Genomic DNA, 23,833 nt, shown 5'->3' with positions numbered 1-23,833 from the left:
TTATCTGCTTAAAAGAGAAATATCTTAAGTTTGTCTACAACAAAGTTCCTCATTTAGGCCCTGTTATAGTTTGAATATGAAGTGTCCCACAAAAGCTCCTGTGTGAATGCAGGAAGTTCAGAGGTAAAATGACTGGATTGTGAGAGCAATGACCTAAACCGTCCATCCAAGTTTGAATGAACTAACTGGATGGTAACTGTGGGTAGATGGGGTATGGCCAGAGAAGACAGGTCACCAGGGACTAGCCCTGAAAGGGTTCATCTTCCCTGAGGTCCCTTCCCCACTCTCTCTGTTTCCCAGCCACCAGGAGGTGAGCAATGTTCCTCTACCATGCTTTTCCCCATGAACTGCCTCACCTTGGGCCCACAGCAATGGAGTCAGCCCACTATGGACTAAACCTCTGAAACTATGAGCCAAATGAAACTTTTCCTCCTCTAAGTTTTTCTGGTAAGGTATTTTGGTCACAGTGACACAAAGCTGACTAACACAGACCCAGTCATACTTCTGACTTTATTTGAGGGGTGGAGGGCAGGTACACTCTCATTTATACATTTTCAAAAGGTCTTGATTTATCAACTCACCTATTACATGGGCAGACACAAAGGCCACAGCACTTGTTGAGTTCTGTTAAAGTCTTCTCTGCCTCTCTCATGTCTTTATTTATTTGATCCATGCCTTCTTCTATTCGGTTTAGTTGTTCTAAGAATGAGTTGTAAGTATTAAGTTTTGTGTTGCATTCAGTGTTAACCAGAATCATAGAGTAGTAAATTCAACCCCAAACCTACCAATAACTCACAACAGTGAAAAGATCAAAGTTAAAAGGTATTATAAATTATTAACTTGAAAATAATCTTTCACATCCTGGATCCTGAGGTACCTGGCCTTTTATTGTGGAAAAAAATTATTCTAAAGAAACCTGTTCAGAGGAAAACTCTTAAAACCAACTGTAACTTTGCCCAGACCAGATTCCTAGCATCACTTAACAGGCTCAAAACATGAGGGCTGTTATAAGACTAATAAAAATTAGACCAGATTACCTAAGACCAGCTCAAATTGAATGCTTCTAAGCTTATCAGAATTTAGACCTGTTTTAGGACTTGATTTCTGAAGATGATGCAAGAGTATCATAATATCTAAGGTATATATAACCAATGCATACATAAACCACATCCACCTAACACCTACTTGGTATATAGTTAGGAACTGCTATCTCATTCTAAACCAGCTATGAACATGATATAATTCAAATTAGAAGAAAATAAGCAAAAATATCACTCTAATCTTACAAAAAGAAGACATTCCCAAAAGCTGAAATTTATAAGTGGGTAATTTGACAGGGTTTTTTAGCACAGTAAGTCAAATTAAAAGTTTCTGCCAATGACTTCAACTTACCCCCTTGTTCATCCAGCATAGTGATGGTCTTGATTCCTGCATCCTGAGACTAAAAGAAGGGGGAGGGGGAGCTGATAGTACAACAAAACAAACCCAAAATAACAGAAACAAAACCTACTAGAACTGACAAAGAGCAAGAAAGAATCATTTAGAAACCCAAGTTCTCAGAAGATCAGAGCTATAGACAGAACTAGCAGTCTTAAATCAATACACTTTAACATATTAACCACCAAAATAATTAGGTCACAAACTCATGGTGAATTCATCTTCCCTGTCATATTCCAATACTGTCAAAGGGAAAAGCAGAAAAGGCCCATTAGTGCACGGTTTGACAATTTCAGCAGTTGTTGGTTTCAAATAATGAAGTGTATTGATATGATACCCTTTAATACCAATTCCAGTGAGTGCTACTAGGATCCCTCCTATAAACTTCTATACTTAACTTGATGATTAAACACTGCTTACCTCAATAGCCAAACCCAGGATTCTTCTTGTACTTTCCAGAGACTAGGAAAAAAATGCAGATTTTTAGTATTTCAAATTATGCAAAATACATAGAAAAAAATCTCACCACAGGTCATATTCATGATGCTACTCTATATTTAAAAACTGCCGCCCATCTCTTCATAATAAAACAAAGAATGTTGGCCACCATACTTTTACTAATTTTCTTCCTACCAGGTACTCCTTAAGAGAAATGTAGAGTTAACAGGATTCATAAAATTTTAATCTAGGTAGAAATCAAAGTATATTACACAGATATCTGGAAATTGTTAAACAAAAATCAAAATCTAGCCAGGTGCAGTGGCACATGCCTGTAATCCCAGCAGCTTGGGAGGCTGAGGCAGGAGGATTGCTCAGATTCAAAGCCAGCCTCAGCAACTTAGTGAGACTATAAACAACCTAGTAAGATCTTGTTTCATAATAAAAAAATATTAAAAAAAAAAAAAGCTGGGGATGTGGCTCAATGGTTAAGCACACTGGGTTCAATCAATCCTTGGTACTAAAAATTATAATTAAAATTAAAAATTAAAAATCAAAGTCCAGAATTCTTTCCAGAATTATAAGTATCTGTTAGGAAATGATTTACCTTAAAAAAAAAAAAAAAAAGTCATACAAACTGTTTTCACCTATGTAGTTTTTCAGTGGATTGGGGAAAAAAGAAGCTGGTAATGGCCCTATGGGGTAAAGACATTCTTTAATGTAAGGGAGAGGGAAGAATCCAAAATAACCACTAAGAAAACCCTCTTACCCCTCCACTGTGAAACTGAAATGGCATCAGTTATTGATTCTAAGTAAAATATTTACCTCATCAGTAACCTGGTGAGCCCTTAGTTGAATCTCTTCTGATGACAGATTATCCATGATGAATCAAAATTCTATCAGGCACAGAACTGTAAATATAGAGACTCTATAAGAAAAGATACAGGAAAATTTGAGCAAAGAGCATGGATTTATAGCATTTAGCTTCTTAGGATAAAGAGTTGATCTTTTGATCTACCTGCCTATCTATACCATAGGTTAAGAAATTAAGACTAAACCAGGCATGATGGTGTTTGCCTGTAATCCCAGCAGCTCAGGAGGCTGAGGCAGGAGGATTCCAAGTCCAAAACCAACCTCAGCAAAAAGCAAGGTGCTTGTCAGTGCCGGCCTTCCTTGTGTAAGGGGATCTTCTGGATTCTTCCTAATTCAATTTCTTTCCCTTTCCGGGCCCTTCCTCATCATCACCCCCTTTACCTTGGATCACGTTCAAGAAATGTGATGGAAAAAAAAAAGAAATGTGATGAAAAAGAAAATGTGTCCAACTGCATTCACTTGAAAACATCAGTTATTAAGAGTATTAAGAACGAGTTGATAAGAGTAATATTCAGGTACTGAACCATGGCTAAATCAAATCATGCCTAAGAAAGATACTGTCAAAATAGTCTGATGCCATGAACATATAGAAATCCTTACAGTAAATGGAGAATTACTGTTTTTTAGACAAAGAGAAGGGCATTTTTATCCAACCCTAAGATTACTCCACAAATATTCTGCTATACCAGCAGGTTGATAAAGCAGCCATCAAATTTGTACTCAGTGAAGCAAATACCATGTGTCCAGGCTTAACTTCTCCAGGAGCTAAGCTTTACCCCACTGCAGCAGTTACCATTGAAAAGGGAGGGAGTGGGGGCGGTGCTGGGGGTGTCGCTCAGTGGTAGAGCATTCCTGAGTTAAATCCCTAGTACCCTAAAAAAAAAAAAAAAAAAAAGCTCTTCATATGTTGTCTGAATAAGTCCAAGTAATGTACATAACATAATTCAAAGTCTTGTGAATGAAGAACATAGGAATCACTTCTAAAATATGTCCAAGCTAATCATTGGAGAAATTAAAATAGTTCTCATTCTTAACAAGGAAAGGGTATAAAGCACTCAGAAAAGAGCTAAGGTCTTTATTATGAGAGTCTCCTGCCATCCAATTATTTGTATTGTTTGTTGTTTTACTGAAGTTTCTAAGAAAACAAATAATATTTCTCTAATACACAGACACTCAGAAAAACCTTGTGCAGTCAACTTAAAAAATAAAACATTTAGTTAGGTGTTGGTTCAGTTCCACTATTGCAAGAAGTCTCATGGAGCACATAATAAGCACTGTGGGATGGCTCTAGGTTTTTTTCTTCATTACATTTGCTAGCTTTATATTAAATTTTTGAAAGCTAATTTATCAAAACTCTATCAATGACAAAGATAAAGTCTGGTTCACATTCCAGAATTGGTCTTGGTCACAACTTGAGGGGTGGGATGTTACTGGCAACTGTCTAGTAGACATATGAAAGGGAAGTTACTAAATGTCCTTAACACTCTTGGTGAAAGTTCTTCAACAAAGAATGATCCCACCTAAAACACTAAAGGGCTAAGGTAAGAAACCCTGCTCTGCTGCAATCACTGATAAACAGGGAACCCAATAACTCTTGGAGGGGAATGGTTTTATCTTTGTAACTCTAACACCTAACAAGACCTGACGGTATGTACTCTGAAAATATGCTGAATGAACAAAATAGAGAAACAGGGTGCACTTTCAAAGTAAAGTGGCTCTTAGGAACAAAGCTACATTTAACAGCAGTACAAAGCCTGCTAACAACCACTAGAATCAGGAACCAAAATCATGTGTATTATCTTTACATGGTGAATAGCTTGCTGGGTGTAGCTCAGTGGCAGAGCACATGCCTGGCATTATAAGGTCATGGGTTCAATCCCCAGCACAGTAAAACAAAAACAAACAAAAATACCCAGATCTTTTCAATCACTTTTAGTAAGGAATTTTACTAATCCTAGTAGTATTAGTACTAGATTACTACTAATTTCTATTTTTAGTAGAATCATCTTTGATAATCAAATACCTATCAACAGAGGAAGGCAACACAATCTGAATCCTGTTCATAAATCTACTGACCCAGCTAAATGTTTTAAGGTACTTGGGTTGAACCCAGAAGTTCTTTACCACTGAGTTAGATCTCCAGCCCTTTTTATTTTTTATTTTGAGACAGGATCTTGCTAAATTGCTGAGGTATTAAACTTGATATCTGTCTGCCTCAGCACCTCCCCTCTACCTCCCCTGCCCCCCCACTCTCTGAGATTAAAGGTGTGTGCCACTGTGCCTGGCCATTTTAAGGTTTAATTAAGTGTGCTAAGAATAGTGGCACAAGCCTATAATCCAGTGACTTGGAAGGCTTATCCAAGAGGATCACAAGTTTGAGGCCAGCTGGCAACTTCATGAGACCCTGTCTCAAAATAAAAAAGGGGCAGCTGGGCGCAGTGGTGCATGCCTGTAATTCCAGCAGCTCAGGAGGCTGAGACAGGAGGATCGTAAGTTCAAAGTCAGCCTCAGCAAAAGTGAGGCACTAAGCAACTCAGTGAGACCCTGTCTCAAAATAAAATATAAAAAAGGGTTGGGGATGTGGCTCAATGTTTGAGTGCCCTGAGTTCAATCCCTAATACCAAAATATAAAAAAATAAATTTAAAAAATTATAAAGGGATTAGGAATGATGCTTAGTGGTAGAATGTCCCAGTATAAAAACAAAGGCTTGAAAATTCCAAGAGTCATGCCTTCTAAGTATCAAAAAAATGCAGATGTAGTTGGGAGATAGATGTGAAGACTTACTCTTGACAAGACAGTGAGGTCATTTGGAAGGACACACCCTTTCAGTGAACTCAAAGTTCTGTTTAATACTTTTTTTTTTAATTCCCTAAGGAGATGACATTCAAAAGCAAGGATCCAGAATCTCTAAAGCTCTCACATATTTGGTATGCTGACATTAGGATATGGCTGCTAAAGATTTCTCTACTTTGGATGCCTGAAAGTGTTACCCACATGATTATGGTATATGAAATTAAAAGACAAAGCAGAATTTTAAGGAGAAGGACAAAGACAGACAAGGAATAATACTCCCCAGACTCACCAGTCTTTGCAAATCTTCTAGAGGGTAGCAGAATTAGCTAAACTTACTAGATGGCTCCTAATTTAACTTTCTTAACTCTTTTTTAAAACTGAGTGAAGGAAAATGGCTGGGCATTATGGCACAATGCCTGTAATCCCAGGGACTGGAAGGCTGAGGCAGGAGGAATGCAAGTTTGCAGCCAGCTTGGGCAACCCCTGTCTCAAAATAAAAAATAAAAAGGGATGGGGATGTAACTCAGTGGTAGAGCACCCTTGAGTTCAATTCTCAGTACTGGAAGAAAAAAAAATAGATGATCCATGCAAAGTACTTAGCAAATCACCCGGCATGTGTTTGGTGTTCAATAAATGTTAGCCATTACTTCAATATTATTACTGAAACAGAAACAGTAGGCAAAATAAAAGTTAAGCAACAATGTTAAATTGTTGACATTGTTAAAAGTAGTGAGTGACACTTATGGTGAAAGCAATTAAAAATAAGTTACTAAATATTAATTGTTACATCTGTCAGGCTAAATTTGAATATTAAAGCTGATGATATTGTATAGGCTACATATCTCTTTTCACAGCAGTCATGAGACTGCACACAAGACAAATATCACACAGGTTAACATTAAACCAAGTTTCCTGTTAGGTACCTCTACAGACAAAAAGAAAAGTGTGTGTGTGTATATGTATGTATATAGAGAGAGACACACACATACACATACACACAGATACAGATATAGATATCTTTGTATGTCTAAAAAAAATAAAATCTGCCCTTAAATGTTGTTGTTTTTCTGGCTAGGACTGGGCAAACAAGGAACAAAGTGACACAAATCATGAAGAGGACTTAGGTTATGAAGACTAGAATATAGGGTAAACAAAAACAGGCTAAAGAAATAAAGTATGTGCTATAATTACTATGGGAATTAAATCTAAGGAGAAAAAAGTTTGGTAGGGAATTATCAAAATAATGTCAAGGGCTGTGGAGGTATTCACAGAACTAAGAGGCTTTTCTTCTTTTCTCAATTTTCCAAGTAGTCTGCCATGTACTTATATTTTAAATTTCATACATTTGTTTTTAATCATAAAATATGATAGCTAAGACAGCAAAGAAAGCAGATTTATAAGACTGGAGAAAACAAAGACAAGCAATAAATTCTAGACCCTAATTCATAAGCATAATACCAATTATTAGCTTCTCTTGAGAGAAGTCTTCCAGTTGGCACACATAGTAGAAATAATTTTGTGGGAATATTCTCAGATAATAAACAATTTCAATTCATAAAAGTACAGAAATATAATAGCAGAACGTATGTCTTAAAACTATTAAGAGAGGTTTAGAGGAAAAGTTCTTGATAAGTTTAGCTGGAAAACGTAATTTACATTTGGTGGCTGGAATGTGTTCTAATGGGGTCTGAACAAGTTCTTAATACTTGTATGACAGAATACTAAGAAGTAGATAAGGGCTAGGGTTGTAGCTCAGTGGTAGGTAGTGTGCTTGCCTACTATATATGAAGCACTGGGTTCGATCCTTGGAACCACATAAAAATAAATAAAATGAAGGTATTTTGTCCATCTACAAGTAAAAATATTTTTTAAAAAGAAATTATTTACCTTATGTACATGTATGATTACACAAAGATGTGACTCTACTTCATGTACAGAGAAATGAAAGTTGTACCCAATTGTGTACAATGAATCAAACAAATTAAAATATTAAAAAATAAAAAAAGGATCCTTTGTTTTTAGAGATTTAAAATCATTATACAAGATTAAATACTTGTTGGAGAAACGGCATGGTATTGGCACCAAAATAGACAGGTAGACCAGTGGTACAGGATAGAAGACACAGAGACATACCCACAGAAGTACAGTTATCTCATACTAGACAAAGGTGCTAAAAACATACAATGGAGAAAAGACAGTCTCTTCAACAAATGGTGCTGGCAAAACCAGATATCCATATGCAGTAAAATGAAGTTAAACCCCTATCTCTCATCCTATACAAAACTCAACTCAAAATGGATCAGGATCTAGGAATTAGGCCCAAGACCCTTCACCAAATAGAAGAAAAAGTAGGCCCGAATCTCCATCATGTTGACTTAGGACCAGACTTCCTTGACAAGGCTCCCATTGCACAAGAAATAAATGCAAGAATCAATAAATGCGATAGAGTCAAACTAAAAAGCTTTTTCTCAGTAAAGGAAACAATCAATAATATGAAGAGAGCCTACAGAGTGGGAGAAAATCTTTTCCACATATACTTCAGACAGAGCACTCATCTCCAAAGTTTATAAAGAACTTAAAAAACTTTACACCAAAAATACAAAGAACCCAATCAATAAATGGACTAAGGAAATGGGCAGACCCTTCTCAGAAGAAGATATACAGGTGATCAACAAATATATGAAAAAAGTGCTCATCATCTCTAGTAATTAGAGAAATGCAAATTAAAACCACCCTAAGATTTCATCTAACTCCAATTAGAATGGCTATTATCAAGAACGCAAGTAATATTAAGTGTTGGTGTGGATGTGGGGAAAAAGGCATACTCATACATTGCTGGTGGAGTTGCAAATTGGGGCAGCCACTCTGGAAAGCAGTATGGAGATTCCTCAGAAAACTTGGAATGGACCCACCATTTGACCCAGCTATCCCTCTCCTCGGTTTATACCCAAAGGACTTAAAATCAGCATACTACAGTGATACAGCCACATCAACGTTCATAGCAGCTCAATTCACAATAGATTGTGGAACCAACCTAGATGCCCTTCAATTGACGAGTGGATAAAGAAATTGTGGTATATATACACAATGGAACATTACTCAGCCATAAATAAGAATAAAATTATGTCATTTGCTGGATGAAAATGGAAAATATCATGCAAAGTAAAATAGGCCAAACTCAAAAAACCAAAGGCTGAATGTTTTCTCTGATAAGTGCATAAAGATATAAAACGAGGGAGGGGGGTGGCAGGGGGAAGAGGAGAATGAAGGAACTTTGGATGGTATAGAGGAAAATGGGGTGGGAGGGGGTGGGGAACAGAAAGGTAGTAGAATGAAACAGTATCACCCTATGTATACATATGATTACACGAATGATGAATCTACATCGTATACAACCATAGAAATGAAAAGTTGTACCCCATTTGTGTATAATAAATCAAAATGCAGTCTGTAAAAATAAAAAAGATTTTAATTAAAAAAAAGATTAAATATTTGTTGGGGTTATAGTTCAGTGGTAGAGCGCTTGCCTAGCATATATGAAGACTGGGTTTGATCCTTAGCACTACATAAAAATAAATAAATAAAATAAGGGTATTGTGTCCATCCACAACTAAAATAAAAAATAAAAAAAGATTAAATACTGGGGCTGGGGTTGTGGCTCAGTGATAGAGCATGTGTGAGGCACGGGGTTCAATTCTCGGCACCACATAAAAATGAATAAAGTTACTGTGTCCACCTACAACTAAAAAAAAGAATTAAATACTTATTGACGATATACTATCAACTAAGAGAATATATTTCAAAGTCAAGAAAATTCCACATATGGGCCAGGAATGTAGCTCAGCAGTAGAGTGCTTGCCTAGTATATATGAGGTCCTGGGTTTAATCCCTAGTGCTATAAGGAAAAAAAGGGGGGCGGGGAAAAAACAAAAAAGAGTTACTTGGGTTGTATATGATTTTATTTATTATTAAATCTCCTGTTAGTATGCTTGTTATGTCTACAAAAGGTGAATAATTAAATAAACTGTTGAGTGAGCATAACACAGAGGTTTGTAACAGACAATGCATTCATCCTAGCTCTGATTCCCAGTGACTTAGTTCACCTTCTGTTGATATCAGAAAATACCTGAGTCTGGGTACTTTATAAAGAGCTTTATTTAGCACACGGTTTTGGAAAATGAAAGTCCAAGATCAGATGGTCCCCATGTGTTTGGCTTCTTATGAAAGACCCCGTGGCTGGGACAGAGAAATGGAAAGGGAACCAGCTGTATACAGGAGCCAAGCATGTGGGGTGGCCTCTCTTCATAACAAACCCACTCTCAAGAGCACTCCATGAGACCAGCAGTGCCAATGATCTAATCACCTTGCACTATGCCCATACCCAGCATGGCAGAGACACCTGTTGTGCCACATTTTTGAGTACGAGATGGGAGGTTCACTTGAGCCCAGGAGTTGGAGATCAGCCTGGGAACATAGCAAGACCCTGCCTCAAACAAAACAAACAAGGTTCCACTGCTTCAATGCTACTACCAAACTGAAGAACAAGCATTCAGCACTCGAACTTTTGTGAGGAAGGGGTGGCACATCCAAACTACAGCAGCTAAGCAAGTTGCTTAACCTATTTATGTCACAGTTTCCATTCATTGAGATAAACATATATTTACCAGGGTTATTTCAGAAATAAAATTAGTTAATGTACATAAATTGCTTAGTACAGTGGCTGGTACAAAGTAAAAGTTTATAAAATGACAGTTATTAATGACCTGAGCGTTTATACTCATGTTATCAGTTATGTTCTGTGTCTATGGTACTGATGTGGCACCAGAGTGAGGACCTAATTAGAAAGCTTCCAGGTGAACTTGGAATCATAGCCAAAATACTTGAATGGTTTGGGTATACATTTTACTTAGGCAAGGTGAAGGCTTGCCAATCATCTTCAACCCACACCTGTTATCTCATGTCATAAATGCCTTCACTCTAGGCCCTAATGAAGTCCAAGTAAGCGTATATACAACATGGTTACACGCTTCCTACTTCAAAACTCAAAGATGAATAACAGAAAATAGATGCAGGGAATAGAAGAAAGGATTACAGAAAAAAAAAAAAAAAAAAAATCAGAAGCCGGGCATGGTGGCACACTCCTATAATCCCAGTGGTTCAGGAGGCTGAGGCAGGAGGATCCCAAGTTCAAACCCAGCCTCAGCAACTTAAGAAAGGTCCTGAGCAACTCAGGGAGACCCTGCCTCTAATAAAAAAAAAGAGGGGGTGCTTAGGGATGTGGCTTGGTGGTTAAGCAGCCTGGTTTCAATCTCCAGTACCAAAAAAAAAAAAAAAAAAGAAGATGAAGAAAATAAATTAGAAATTCAGATTCATATCATCACTTACTGGGTAAAAGAATTTAATTTCTCTTTAGGACTGTATTTTTTGCTCCCAGATAGCATTTCTAATATGAAATGCTAAAAAGGTTCACATACTTCCTCAAAAACTACAGGTACATTTGAACTACTCATGCAAACAATGGGTTTTGATTATTCCAAAATATTCTACATACCCTGGTCCAAAAAAAGAAACTATGCTCCAATTAGGAAATGTAATTCTTCCTGAAGGCATTTAGTTGCACTTAGACTTTCATTTACATTAGAATAGTTTCCTCCTTTTACTTCCTCTTTCAAGTTTGCTTCTACCTTCCTCCGTGAACAACTTTAACCATTTTTATGTAGGGGCCCCAAAACTATGTAAATACTATAAGCAGACCATGGAAGCATATCTAATATAACCATCTTGGTTTCAAAATACACTAAAGCACATGATTCAAGACAGAAATCATACTGGGTGAGAGAGAACCACTAAATATCAGGAATCAAAACAGGAAGACCAAATTACACTTGTTTTACACAAGTGCCTAGAAATTTAATTGCTTGGTGTCCAACACCTGGTCTTTAATGTCCCTGCCAACCTTGGAACTTTCACAATTCTACCCTAAGTGACCAGGAAATAATTCTGGGAAGACAGATGTGGGTATGATTATAATTAATTACATTGACCCTTAGCGGGTCTGATTCATATGCCTGTAATCCCAGTGACTCAGGAGGCGGGGCAGAAGGGGCAAAAGTTCCAGACCAGTCTGGACAACTTAGTGGAATCCTGTCTCAAGAAAAAAAGGCTGGAACTGTGGCCCAGTGGTAGAGGACCCGTGGGTTCGATCCCCAGTACCACAAAATAAAAAAATAAATAAATAGATAAATAAATGAATAAAACAATAAAAAAAAGGAAGAAGAAACAAAACAAAAAATCAATTATATATGTGAAAAGTAAGAAAGAGGCTTAAGAGCCAGAAGCTGGCAATCTATCTAGGGAAGACAATCTGGCAGGCATAAATATAGAGGTCTACTAGGGAGATACCAACGGTGGGATAAAGATGAATAGCAAGGTTTCACTCTGAAACATTCTCCCAACCATCTTAGCTTTTTGGCTCTGACTCCAAGTTTATTTAGATGGTTTTAACTTCTCAAATGTTCTGACACCAGGAATCAGAAGTCACATATAGCATACTAAGGCTGCTGGTAAATAATATCCCTAAACAACATTAAGAGTGGTATTATTATTTGGAGGCATAATGGTTTCAAATCCTGTCAACTGCTTATTTAAACTTCTCTACACTTTAGTTTCCTCATTAAATGAAAATAATAATAATGTTTACTTCAAGTGTTATTATATGGATTGAGTTAATCCATGCAAAGCATTTAGAACATTGGCTAACACTGGGGGGTATGGCTCTGTGGCAGAACATGTGCTTAGCATGCAGGAGCCCTGGGTTCAATACCCAGCACCAAAACCAAAACAACAGTAGGCCTGGCACAAAATGCTCAATAAAGCTACTATGATCTTTCAATACAATTTTTTAACTGCAAATATGAAAGATTTATTTATTTTTCCATTTAGCAACTTGCATCTATTGGATTGTTTCAGTATACCCAGATGCTGTGGGAAGCAGGAGTAGAAAACCAGTCCTTGTTCTTGAGCAATTCACCATGGAGTGAGAGAGCCAAAGATAAGTATGTAAAAACAATCTCAATCAGAAATAGTAATTTTAAAAAATTAATTGCACAAGACAAAAATTCCTCATCATAAAGGTTATATGCATATTTTCTAAAAGTCCAAATATTTTTGAAGTATACTAAATAGTGAAAGATCCTTGCTATTTTGCCTCCGTTTCCCACATAGTAAGAGTAAATATATTAACAGAACATGTGATATCTTTCCTAGTACAGAATATAAATTTACACATATTATAAATACATATACACATACATACGCTGATTTACTTTTGTACAAAGAAAATAGAATCATACATATTATTCTGCAGATTTTTTCACTGAACAATAGTTTTCTTCAGTGATATACCTGATCTCTTTTTAGTGGCTGTACAGTATTCTTTTGAATTCAATATTCCCCTAGAGATAATCACTTATCCTCCTATTTTCCTCTTTCACAAATAATGCTTCAGTGAGCATTCTATCACAAAGTTTCAGTTGTGTGCTGGTAAACAGTTAATAGTTTGTTCTCTGAATTTAAAAAAAAAAGTCTTGATTTGTTAACATTTGCCAATTCCCACGGTATAAATAACTCCACTCAGCAATTTCAAGATACCATTGGGAAACCATGGAAAGTGGAGGTAGGAAGAGATGTACTATCAGCTTGTGCTACCCAGTTCAATCAGCTCCAGAACACCACTGAAGATTTCATTATGCACATTCTTCTGAGTGTTTTACAACACAAAGCAAAATATTAAAAGGCAATTACTGGGCTAGGGACACAGCTCAGTTGGTAGGGTGTGCCTTGAGTTCAATCCCCGGCACCACACACACACACACACACACGCACACAAATAAAAAATAAAGGCAATTTTCATTTGCCAGACAGGGGAAACATAACTAGCATATTAGTATAATAAAAGTGAACCACGAATTAAAAGCTTTCCTTCTGGATTCTAAAGAAGGCCCTCTGTTACCTTCAATAGACTGTTTCAAAGTCAAGGAAATTTCAAGCTTTGCCTTTCATTTTTGCCATCAGAAAAAATTATTTAAGGAAAGTAGGGTTTTTTTTCCTATTACTAGAAATTTATCCTATAGATACCCTCATAATAGTACAAACAAGATTATTCACTAAGCACTATTTATAATTATAAAAAATTTAAGAACATCCTAAATTCCACAAACAGAAATTAGTTTAACAAATGATTATATACCCAACCAATAAAAATATAAAGTTGTACAAATAAGTAAGAAGTCTGTTTGCATAATGGTCAGGAGTGATCACTAAGCTCTATTTAGCAAAAACAAAAAGGGCAGAAAACTATGGTGTCAATATAATTATTAAACATCTCAGGAGCTGTGGGTATAACTCAATGGTACAGAATATACTTATTACACACAAGGTCCCTGATTCAACCCTTAGCACTGAAAAAAATTATTTAATATCTCCAGTTCTGATATGTGTGAATCAAAATCCAAGTATGATCAAAAATCCAAGTATGATCTAAAATCAGTATGATTTTAGATTATCAAAGAAATGCCTCAGTGCAAGGCCTCAGTGATCTGGGAGGGATATGTGTGTGAGTGTATGTGTGCGTGCCCGTGCTCACTCACGTTTGTGTGTGCTCGCTCATCGCATGTATCTGGCAGGGGGGCTTAAAAAGGAGATACACTTTCTGTCTAGGAGATAGACTATGAAGGATTTTGTGTATTGTACTAATAAGTTTGTATTTATTTTATAAGCACTAAGAGAACATGTAAAGCTATCTCAATCATCAACATAGTCAAAATAAATTCAAAACTTATAAACCTAAGTTTCAGAACTCAAAAATATCAACAAGATGAAGGAATACCAGCAAAATGTAGTGACCAGTGATTTCAATATTTTAATAGCAATACAATCTAAACTGAAACCAAAATGTCAGTGAATTTAACTGAGTGCAGAGACCACTTTCACGCCAACTCCTAAAAAGGAACAGGGCTGTAGTTCAATGGTAGAGTGCTTGCTAAGCATAGAAGAGGGCCTGAGTTCAATCCCGCAACACTGCTAAACAAATAAATAAATAAAGGCAGTACATGCTGTTTCCTGGCTCCATAATCCACTTTCTCCAATTGTTGAAGGCACAGGATCTGTCAGTTTCAGACCTCTCTACACCACAACAAAAACCTGTCTCTCTCATCTGCTCCCCTAAATATAGTACCAGAATAAAAAGTTCAGCAGTAGTAGATGCAACAACATATTATAAAAGCTAACATAAGCATAATTGCAGACCTTGCCAGAAAACAGATGTATAGACTGTGATATAAAAACAAAAGGCCTTAACTCAGGGGGAAAAAAAGGGGGGTAGGGCAGGGGAGGAAAAAAGGATTTCACAAAAATATCGAAAAGCAAACATCCTCTTTGTCCCCCCTGCTATTCCAATTTGCTTTCATCTATAAAACCAGATAAATGTGCTAGAACTAGGTAACTATAATAAATGTTGTCATAACAGGGTTCACAGATTTTTCAGGTGTATAAGTTGGTAGTTTATACACTGACTAGTTATATATTTATTATAATGTGTGCTAGAAAAAAGTATAAAATACATCAAAACCATGATATCAACAGATTGTCACTTTAGAAGAGGGTAATTTTTTAAATTTTTGTTAATTTTTAATTTTTGGTACTGGGGGTTGAAACCAGAGGCACTTTACCACTGAGCTAAATCCCCAGCCCTTCTATTTTTATTTTTTTGCAACAAGGTGTCACTAAATTGCTAAATTGCTGAGGCTGGCCTAGAACTTGAGATCCTCCTAACTCAGTCACCCAAGTCACTGGGATTACAGGCTCATGCTACTGCCCAGGGAGGGTAATGTTTTTTAAAAAGTTCATTTAAAGTATTTAGTAAAATTTGGGTTGGGGATGTGGCTCAATGCTAGAGTGCATGCTTATTATGGGTTCAATCCCCAGCACCAAACAACAATGACAAAATAAAATGGCAAAAATTATGATGATGGTGATTTATAAGTGAAGACCCAATAGTTGTGCCATGAGCACAGGGCACAGGGCCTGTTTTTGTTTGTATGCTTTCTTCCTGGTTCTAGGTTGTGCTCTGAATAATGAGAAAAGATATGACCATTAGGTTAAGTAAGCTTGGGTATTGTACTTTCATTCAGAGTTAAAGAAACAAATACCAAAATGCATATAGAAATTCTACTGTTTTTAGGAAACAGTGTAATACTGTTAGGAAAATAATGGCACAATAAGCCACTCCTATTCAGAAATAATGATTTTCTAAGGCAACTGCGCACTACAAGCACCTCAAGGAAAACAAACAAACAAAAAAAAAACCCTAGTGAGACTTACTATTTAAGCTGCAGGTTGTTATATGATCACTTAACTTACTTCCTCATGATCTATGACAGAAGCATGATAATGTGAAGAGGTGTTTCTCCCACCTACTAGTATTATAAGAATGTTTTTTTCCTGGGGAGATAGTTCAGTCGGTAGAGTGCTTGCCTTGCAAGCACAAGGCCCTGGGTTCGATCCCCAGCACCCAAAAAAAAAAAAAAAAAAAAAAAAAAAAAAAAAGCTGGGGTTGGGGTTGTGGCGCAGTGCTACAGCGCTTGCCTAGCATGTGTGAGGCACTGGGTTCGATTCTCAGCACTACATACAAATAAATGAACAAAATAAAGGTCTAGCAACATCTAAAAAATTTTTTTTAAAAAAGGAGTTACGCTATTTTCACAAGACTGAGGGAACACTATCAGAAAGCTGCCAGTATCCAAACTTCCCTCTCCCAGTCACCGTTCCCCGTCTTGGCAGATGATAAACAGCAGGTAAAGCGATACTCCCTTCTCGTCCAGTTTTCCCAACTTTGATTTCTTTCGGTTTCCTCAATCATCAGCTGCCTTTCCTAACACTGTAATGACTAATGACTAAAGAGGAAACAAAGCACGAGGTGAAACTACACTTTACAGAACTTTCTTAACCCCACTACCTTCTTTCACTGATCCTTTTCTTTGTGCGTCGGCGGAAAAGCCGCAAGATCAGGACGCACTTTACTAGACAGGCAAGGACTATCCAATGTCCTGAACCTCAGAGTCCTTCTTCAAACAATTATCTCACAACTACTAGACTACTGTGGTCACCACGCAGTCTATGAATCCCGACCACACCAACACTGTGAGGATGGGGAAGAGGGACTAGGAGTTCATCTGTGTGGTTTCGAGGAAGAATATAAGGAACCACCATTCGGCCATCCTTCCTCCGCCGGCCCCTCGAACTTCTTGCGCCTCGCATCCTCATTCCGGGCCCAATCTGCCGAGCCTGGGCCGGAGCGCCCCCTCCTCAAGTCCGACACCACCAACTTTCCGACCTTCACGATATTCCCTTTATCCTCAAGATATGCTCTAAACCTTCCTCCCGGCCAGCTACCTCAGCTCCATTCCTGGACACTCACCAAGCTGTTCCGGCCACTCCTCTCCGGCCGCGGCGGCTCGGACACCACTAGACTTGACCAGGAGCAGCGCCCTTATCGCGCCTGCGCGCGCCGAAGCCACGCGCCTGCGCACTTCTCGAGCTCAGCGGTCGCGGACACACCCCTACAGCTAGAGCCAATCACCGTGCGGAGGGTTTAAATCTCCGTGCCACGCAGGCTGAGAGGCTGGTAACTCACCCGTTAACCGGACAGATTCCCGTCCCGCCCGCGGCTGGAAGGCGTTCGTGCAACATTTGCCGAAAGCATCCGCGTGCCACAGATTTTGCTGGATGAACACTGAGGGAAAAAAGCGACTCGAATGCCTTCCCAGACCTGCAGGGTCTTTTTGATCTGTCTGGACTGGGAGATAGATACGTAAACAAATTATAGTGGCTACAGTAGGGTGCATGGCACGTAGAACATCGGAGACGCCTTTGACTTACACAATGAACAAAACATTTTATTCTTATGGGTGTCTGAAAGGGTTACCGGAGGAAGTGACTTAGCGAGTCTTAAGGATAAATTAAGAGTTCCCCCGGAAGTCCGGAAGGGAAGGAGATAGTTTTCCAAGCTATGGATGGACACAGGGTATGCCAAGACCAACAGAGCGCCGTCGGGAAATGTCTTGTAGTTCATTCTTGAAGGCTTAGAGATCATCCTATATTCCTGAGTGTAGGGAAAAACAAGTTTTAAAAGTCTGGCAACAAACAGTGGCGCAGTCGCATATTCTCAGCTACTTGGGAGGCTGACACTGGAAGATGACTTAAGCCTAGAAGTTACAGGCCAGCCTGGGTAACACAGTGACACCCTGTCTCAAAAACAAAAACAAAACAGAAAGAAGGAAGAAAGAAAAGGGGCGGCGGGGGTGCTGGGGATATAACAGTGGTAAAGCACTTGCTTAGCTTATGTGAGGCCCTGGGTTCAGTCCCCAGAAGAGGTTGAGGTGGCAGAACCAACCCCCCTCCCCAAACTAACATTGCCAGACCTTGGAAGATCTTAGAATTTATGATTAGTGAGCCTAGCTTTCACAGTATGGTCACTGAGAACTATTACAGGATTTTATGCAAGTGGATGATTATTTTAAACCACTTGCTCCAGGAACTCTTCCAGACACCTCTAAGAAAAAACACAAAATGCTGGAAATCAAGGGAGGGATGTGTTTCCAAGAAGTACTCTATTCCTAAGAGATCAAAGAAGATGAGCCTGAAAACAAATGTCTTTTGAATTTAGTAACACAGGTCATTGGTGATCCTAGTGATGCTGTTTAGGGGAATGATGGGGTTGAAATATAGATTGAATAGTTTGAAGAAATGCAGAAACGAGGACAGGTTGTAAAATGCTTCTGGAGACTTTGATCTTGACAAGAGGAGGGAGAGAGGATGATGAAGAGTCAGGGTTTTAAGGTTTTTTTGTTTTTTTTTTTTTTTGGGGGGGGGGGGTGCTGGGGATCGAACCCAGGGCCTTGTGCTTACAAGGCAAGCACTCTACTGACTGAGCTATCTTCCCAGCCCCTTCTTTAAGTTTTGTTGTTGGGTTTTTGTTAAAATTAATACAAGAGAAACTTGAACATGATATGGAAGATCCAACTGAGAAAAAGTTGATTGAAAGAAAGAAAGGGATAGTTAATAGATAAAGATTTTGAGAGGTAAGGGTAGAGGCAGTTTGCTACCTGCAAACTTGCCTTGGTGGCATACACTTGTAATCCCTGCTACTCTGGAGGCTGAGACAGGAGGATCACAAGTTTGAGGCCAAACTCAGTGCCTTAGCAAAAGACCTTGTCTCAAAAAGAAAAGAAAACAAAACAAAACCTAACAATCAGGCATCGTGGCTCACCCTACAATCCTAGTGACTTGCCGACAGGCTGAGACATGAGGATCACAAGTTTGAGATCAGCCTCAACAATTTAGTGAGACCCTAAACAACTTAGTGAGACCCTGTCTCAAAATAAAAATAAAAAGGGCTGGCGGGCTGGGGAGATAGCTCAGTTGGTAGAGTGCTCACCTCACAAGCACAAGGCTCTGGGTTCAATCCCCAGCACCACAAAAAAAAAAAAAAAAAAGAAAAAGAAAAAAGGGCTGGGAATGTGGCTCAGTGGTAAAGTACCCCTGGGTTCAATTCTTAGTACCAAAAATAAAAAAAATACAAGGGCTGGAGTTGTAGCTCAGTAATAGAGTACCATCACCACCACCAAAAACAACAACAACAACAGAGAGAGAGAAGAAAAAAGAAAAAGGCAATTCAAAGCACTGGTGGGAGGAATTGTCTTGGAAGAAAAAGGAGAGAGAGAAAGGAAATACCTCAATTATAATGAAAGGAAGTGTTTGTTTGGTAACAGAAAGTTAAATAAGTTCTCATTTGAGGACTTATTTTCTCTGTAAAGTAGGAGACAAAGTCATCTGCTGACCAAAAGGGAAGTAGAATTGGGAGTCTTAAGGAAGTTGAGAAGCTTTGGAAAAGTAGTAAGGATTAATAATCAGTGTAGAGGAACTTTTTGAGATGGGTAGAAATGAACTCACCAGTTTCTGTTCTGCATAGCTTTCCAAAACAGTAATCACTTTGAGGGCAGAGGTGAAGAAAATATATGATTGAGTTCACTTAGTATTGAGATTGTCATGCATATAATACCATGGTTCTCAATCAGGAACAATTTTGTCTTCCAGTGGACATTTGTCAAAGTCTAGAGATTTTTTTGATTATTTTGATGATGAAGAATGGTGGAGTATTACTGGCATCTAGTGTCCAGGGTGATGCTAAACATCTTAGGATACACAGGACAGCCCTGAACAACAAAGAATTATCTATTCCACAATGTCGATATTCTTTCTTTCTTCTTCTTTTCTTTTATTAATTAATTAATATATATTTTTGTAGTACTGGGATTAAAACCAGAAGCACTCTACCACTGAGCTACATCTTCAGTCCTTTTTATTTATTATTATTGTTTTGTTGTTATTATTTTGATACTGGGACTTGAACCCAGGGGAGCTTAACCACTAAGTCACGTTCCCTTTTATTTTTTATTTTGAGACAGCATCTTCTCTAAATTGCCCAGATTGGCTGGCCTCAAACTTGTTATCCTCCAGCCCCAGCCTCCCAAGTCTCTGGGATTACAGGTATGCATCACCCTGCCTGGTGCCAAAATGTCAGTATTCTAAAGGTTGAGAAATCCTGATCTAGAATTACCTTCATGTTCACCGATATCTGACTATTTTTGATATTGACTAAGATCCTGAGCTTATATGGTAAAATGGTTCTTCCTTTGCATGATTTTAAAGGAGTAGAATGAGCAGCATATCACAGACCTTGAATATTTCAAAGAGTTGTGATGTCACAAATACAGAATTAGGAGAGTTTCCTAAACCTCTAGAAGCAAATCTGGATTTATACATAGATTAAGGTAGTTGCTTATTTTGATTTGGGGCATTGAAGGTCTACTTAGGCAGAGATGTTATTTTAATTTCAATCATATAAGAGTAGTAACATTTCACATCATTATCAACCTTAATGTAACAGTTTTTCTGACTAGTCTTGGCTACTAATATAGGATCCCCAGGAATGAGTATGGACGAAGTTTAATAATAAAAATACTTTAGGCACAAATAAGAATATAATCACTAGTATGATGGAATGTATGCTGTTTGATAGGCAAGGATCATAGATAAGCACTTGACCTCTGCTCTCATTTCACCTTAGCAACACCTTGTGAAATAAGATGTTATCCTAATTTTAACTTAGACAACTGTAGTTCCAAGAAAACTTGCAATTTGTCCAAAGTCACAAATTACTAGTAGCTAAGATTTGAACTTGGGTCTGTCTGTTCCAAAGTTCTTGTACCTTCCATTAAACTTCAGTAAGTTTTACAAAGAATGAGTGATTTGGAAATTGAGCCAAAATAGTTGCCACTGCCTATGGTGGGGGGCTTGGAGAGAAACTAGAAGCCCAGAAAGAGCAGGGAGAATGGAAAAGATTCAGAAAGGCTGGTGCAGCGCGACTACCTTTCTTCTTCCTCCATTCTTTTTGAGCAAAGCCTCTTCCCCTGTGTCCGTTGTTCACTCTCTTGTGTTCAAATAAAGCTCGATTGTTGAGAAAGGCGATGGGGTACGGGGAGGGGCAGGGGGCGGGAGGAGGAGCGAGAGGACGGAGATGTGCGCCTGCGCGCTGGTAGCGGCGGTGGCGGAGGTGGTGGCAGCGCCCGGCGGGGAGCGGGTCCGGAGCGGGCCACCGGACCCAAAGCGGAGGGGGGCGTCAGGGAGCTCCCTCGCCGGGCCTTTGGCGGCCTGATGGAGTAGCGGGGTTGGCTGTGAATGTGAGTATCCAGGGACCGACCTGCATTCAGGATTTCGGAGCCCCAGGGTCCTGGTGGTCTGTCTTTTAGGGTGGTAGTGGGGCTGCAAGACGCGGCCGGGTCTCTGCTCCTGCAGGTTGTGGCTCAGGCAACCCGGCCACCCGCTCTCCTGGAGCCTGCGCGGGTTTGGCCAGGCAGTGCTACTGGCTTCAGGGTACACATTCTCGCGGGGGCGTTTCGAGTCTGTACCCAGCCCCAGAAGGAAACGTGGCTCCAAAGCCTTGACCTTTTGTAGAGGCCGCCGACCTCTTTGGGCCTCTTGTTGGGGAGGGGGCCCTAGACCCTGGTGCTCAAAGATTTACGGGTCTCAGGCCAGGGACACCTTGGGGCCTCTCATGATTGACGTTTCGGTTCTTTTTCCTCCTTTCGTGGTCTCCCCTTGTGGTGTGCGTCTTAATAATAGCAGCTTAATAATGGAGCGCTTACTATGTGTCTATTTAATATTTAGTACGATCTCGGTGCATAATTATGGAGAGGAAATGCTTTACATCACTCTCTGTCCTCAGTCTGTTCAATTTAATCATCTCTGAGAGTAAGATTAAGCCTTGTTGTTGGGAAGTTTACTTCCGTGGCTGTTAACTTGGAACTGCAATCATTAACTAAGGAAGTTTTCTCTTATCCAGCAAATGAGTGCTTTATACACTATAATGATTTTTACTGTGTGATTATCAAGCCATAAATGATGTTGTTTGCACCACCCCCTCCGTTGAGAGAGGGGTCTCGCTTTATTGTTCAGGCCGGCCTCAAACTTTATATCCTCCTACCTCAGCCTTCCAAGTAGCTGAGAGTAGCTGTAAATAAAGGTGTGCACCCCCACACCTGGCCACAAATAATTTTTGAGTATAAGAGCTTGATACTGTTCTAAATCCTTGGGAAATCTTAAAATTTCTTTTAAGCTCTGTTCACAAGTTTGGCTGAGAATGAAACAGTGGAAGATAATATTTAGATTCACCTAAGATTTACTTAGCACTTACTACAAATATGCCAAATACACTCAGGTGTGTCACAAAAAAATGCAATATTATAATGGCAGGTGGTTTTATGCAGCATGTTTCAGATGAGATCACAGAAATTTCTGATGGTAATTTGCTTAAGCTAGCCTTGTTAGTGTAATTGCCATCCCTTAATACGATGCTAAAACTTTACACAAGTTAGATATTTTAAGCACTTCTGCTGGGAAGGCAAACTGCTTTATAGTTACAGTTTCTAGAGTTAAGTAGAGTCTAGAAAATGGTAGGAGGCTTAAATTAGAGAACTTTTACTGGGTGGTTTTTGAAGAAAACTTCAAAATGGCCTGAAAGGAGGGAAAGGTTATGAAGAAATCTGACCAGCCTAGTTCAGAACTAATTGCTTGTATTAAAAGGAAGATATTTTAAAAGGAGAACTGGGGTTGAAGCTCAGTGATAGAGCACTTCTCTAGCAAATATGAGGCACTAGGTCTGATCCACATAAAATAAAAATAAATAAATAAATGAAAATAAATAAATAAACAAATAAACCACATAAAAATAAACAAATGAAAAACTATGGTGATTATTGTACATGTAGATTGAGCATGTGTAATCTAAAAGCTACTCTACAAGAAAAGCAAGGAACACAATGGTAAATGCCAGATGACTTGGTTCAGGGACCAGGTATGGCTCAGTGAGAAGTGTACATTAGGTGTCTTGGAGTCACATAGTGGGAAGTTTAGGATTATACCCAATGAATAAGGGTACCGAGGCAGACAAGTTACACCTGAGTACTCTAATTGCATGCCTAACATGCAGAATTGCTAATTGAAAGCTTACAGTCCCCTGGGGAAGTAGCCAGGAACACTTGCCTAGTAAGGCCTTGGGTTCAATCCCCAGAACTAGAAGAAAAGGGAAAGGGGGGGGGGCAAGCAAGTTTATAGTTAGTTGAGTGTTTTGTTTTTTAATCTGTGACTATCCAGTATGAGTTCCAACTGGGCCTAGTGGCATATGCCTGTAATCCCAACTACTCAGGAATCTGAGACAGGAGATTCCAAGTTTGAGTCCAGCCTGGGCAATTTACCAAGATCCTGTTCAAAATAAAAAATTAAAAGGACTGGGAATATTACTTAGTGGTAGAGTGCCCCTGAGTTCAATCCAGTACCACCAAAAAGAAAAATGGAAAGAAGAGAAATATGAGTGAGTTTCCTGGTATTCATCAAAAGAGGACTGGTTAAACAAATTTGTGTATTTGTTAGAATGAGCCAATTCTGTATATGCTAATATTGAAAGATATACAAGATATAGTGAAAAGATGCCAAAAAGGGTGTGCATTTTGCAACCATTGTGGTTTTACACACACACACACACACACACACACACACAAAAGGACATAGATGTGGATGGTAATTAGAATCGCAGAGACAGAAAGTAAAAAACTAGTTGCCAGAGGCTAGGGAGAGGGAAATGGGACTTACTGTTAGCGGGTCCAGAGTTGCACT

At 38.8% G+C, this 23,833-nt stretch overlaps 2 protein-coding genes across 7 annotated transcripts in view; one reads left to right on the top strand and one right to left on the bottom strand.

Moving 5' to 3' along the window:
• Positions 1–17,127, bottom strand: part of SNAP23 (synaptosome associated protein 23) — a 31,104-nt gene extending 13,977 nt beyond the window's left edge. The window contains exons 1-5 of one of the 4 annotated variants that reach the window (XM_079129052.1): positions 17,019–17,127; positions 2,701–2,801; positions 1,858–1,899; positions 1,393–1,441; positions 582–699 (exon numbers count right to left, since the gene is read on the bottom strand). In XM_079129052.1, coding sequence (XP_078985178.1) covers positions 582–699; positions 1,393–1,441; positions 1,858–1,899; positions 2,701–2,757 — 266 coding nt within the window. In that variant the 5' untranslated portion in view covers positions 2,758–2,801; positions 17,019–17,127. Of the gene's footprint in view, positions 1–581; positions 700–1,392; positions 1,442–1,857; positions 1,900–2,700; positions 2,804–17,018 lie in introns of those variants that run through there. The other 3 variants (XM_079129051.1, XM_079129050.1, XM_079129053.1) reach the window with 3 other exon arrangements.
• A 4,065-nt stretch (positions 17,128–21,192) lies between these two features.
• The window catches only part of ZNF106 (zinc finger protein 106), a 55,658-nt gene continuing 53,017 nt past the window's right edge, over positions 21,193–23,833 (top strand). For all 3 annotated transcript variants that reach the window (XM_079129042.1, XM_079129041.1, XM_079129040.1), the window contains exon 1: positions 21,193–21,342. The gene's annotated coding sequence lies outside the window, so the exon portion shown is untranslated. The remainder of the gene's footprint in view (positions 21,343–23,833) is intronic.

This window comes from Sciurus vulgaris, assembly GCF_902686455.1.
Source record: "Sciurus vulgaris genome assembly, chromosome: 2".
Lineage (NCBI taxonomy): Eukaryota > Metazoa > Chordata > Mammalia > Rodentia > Sciuridae > Sciurus > Sciurus vulgaris.
Note: the sequence above shows the minus strand (reverse complement) of the source record. Positions and strands in the feature narration are given on the sequence as shown.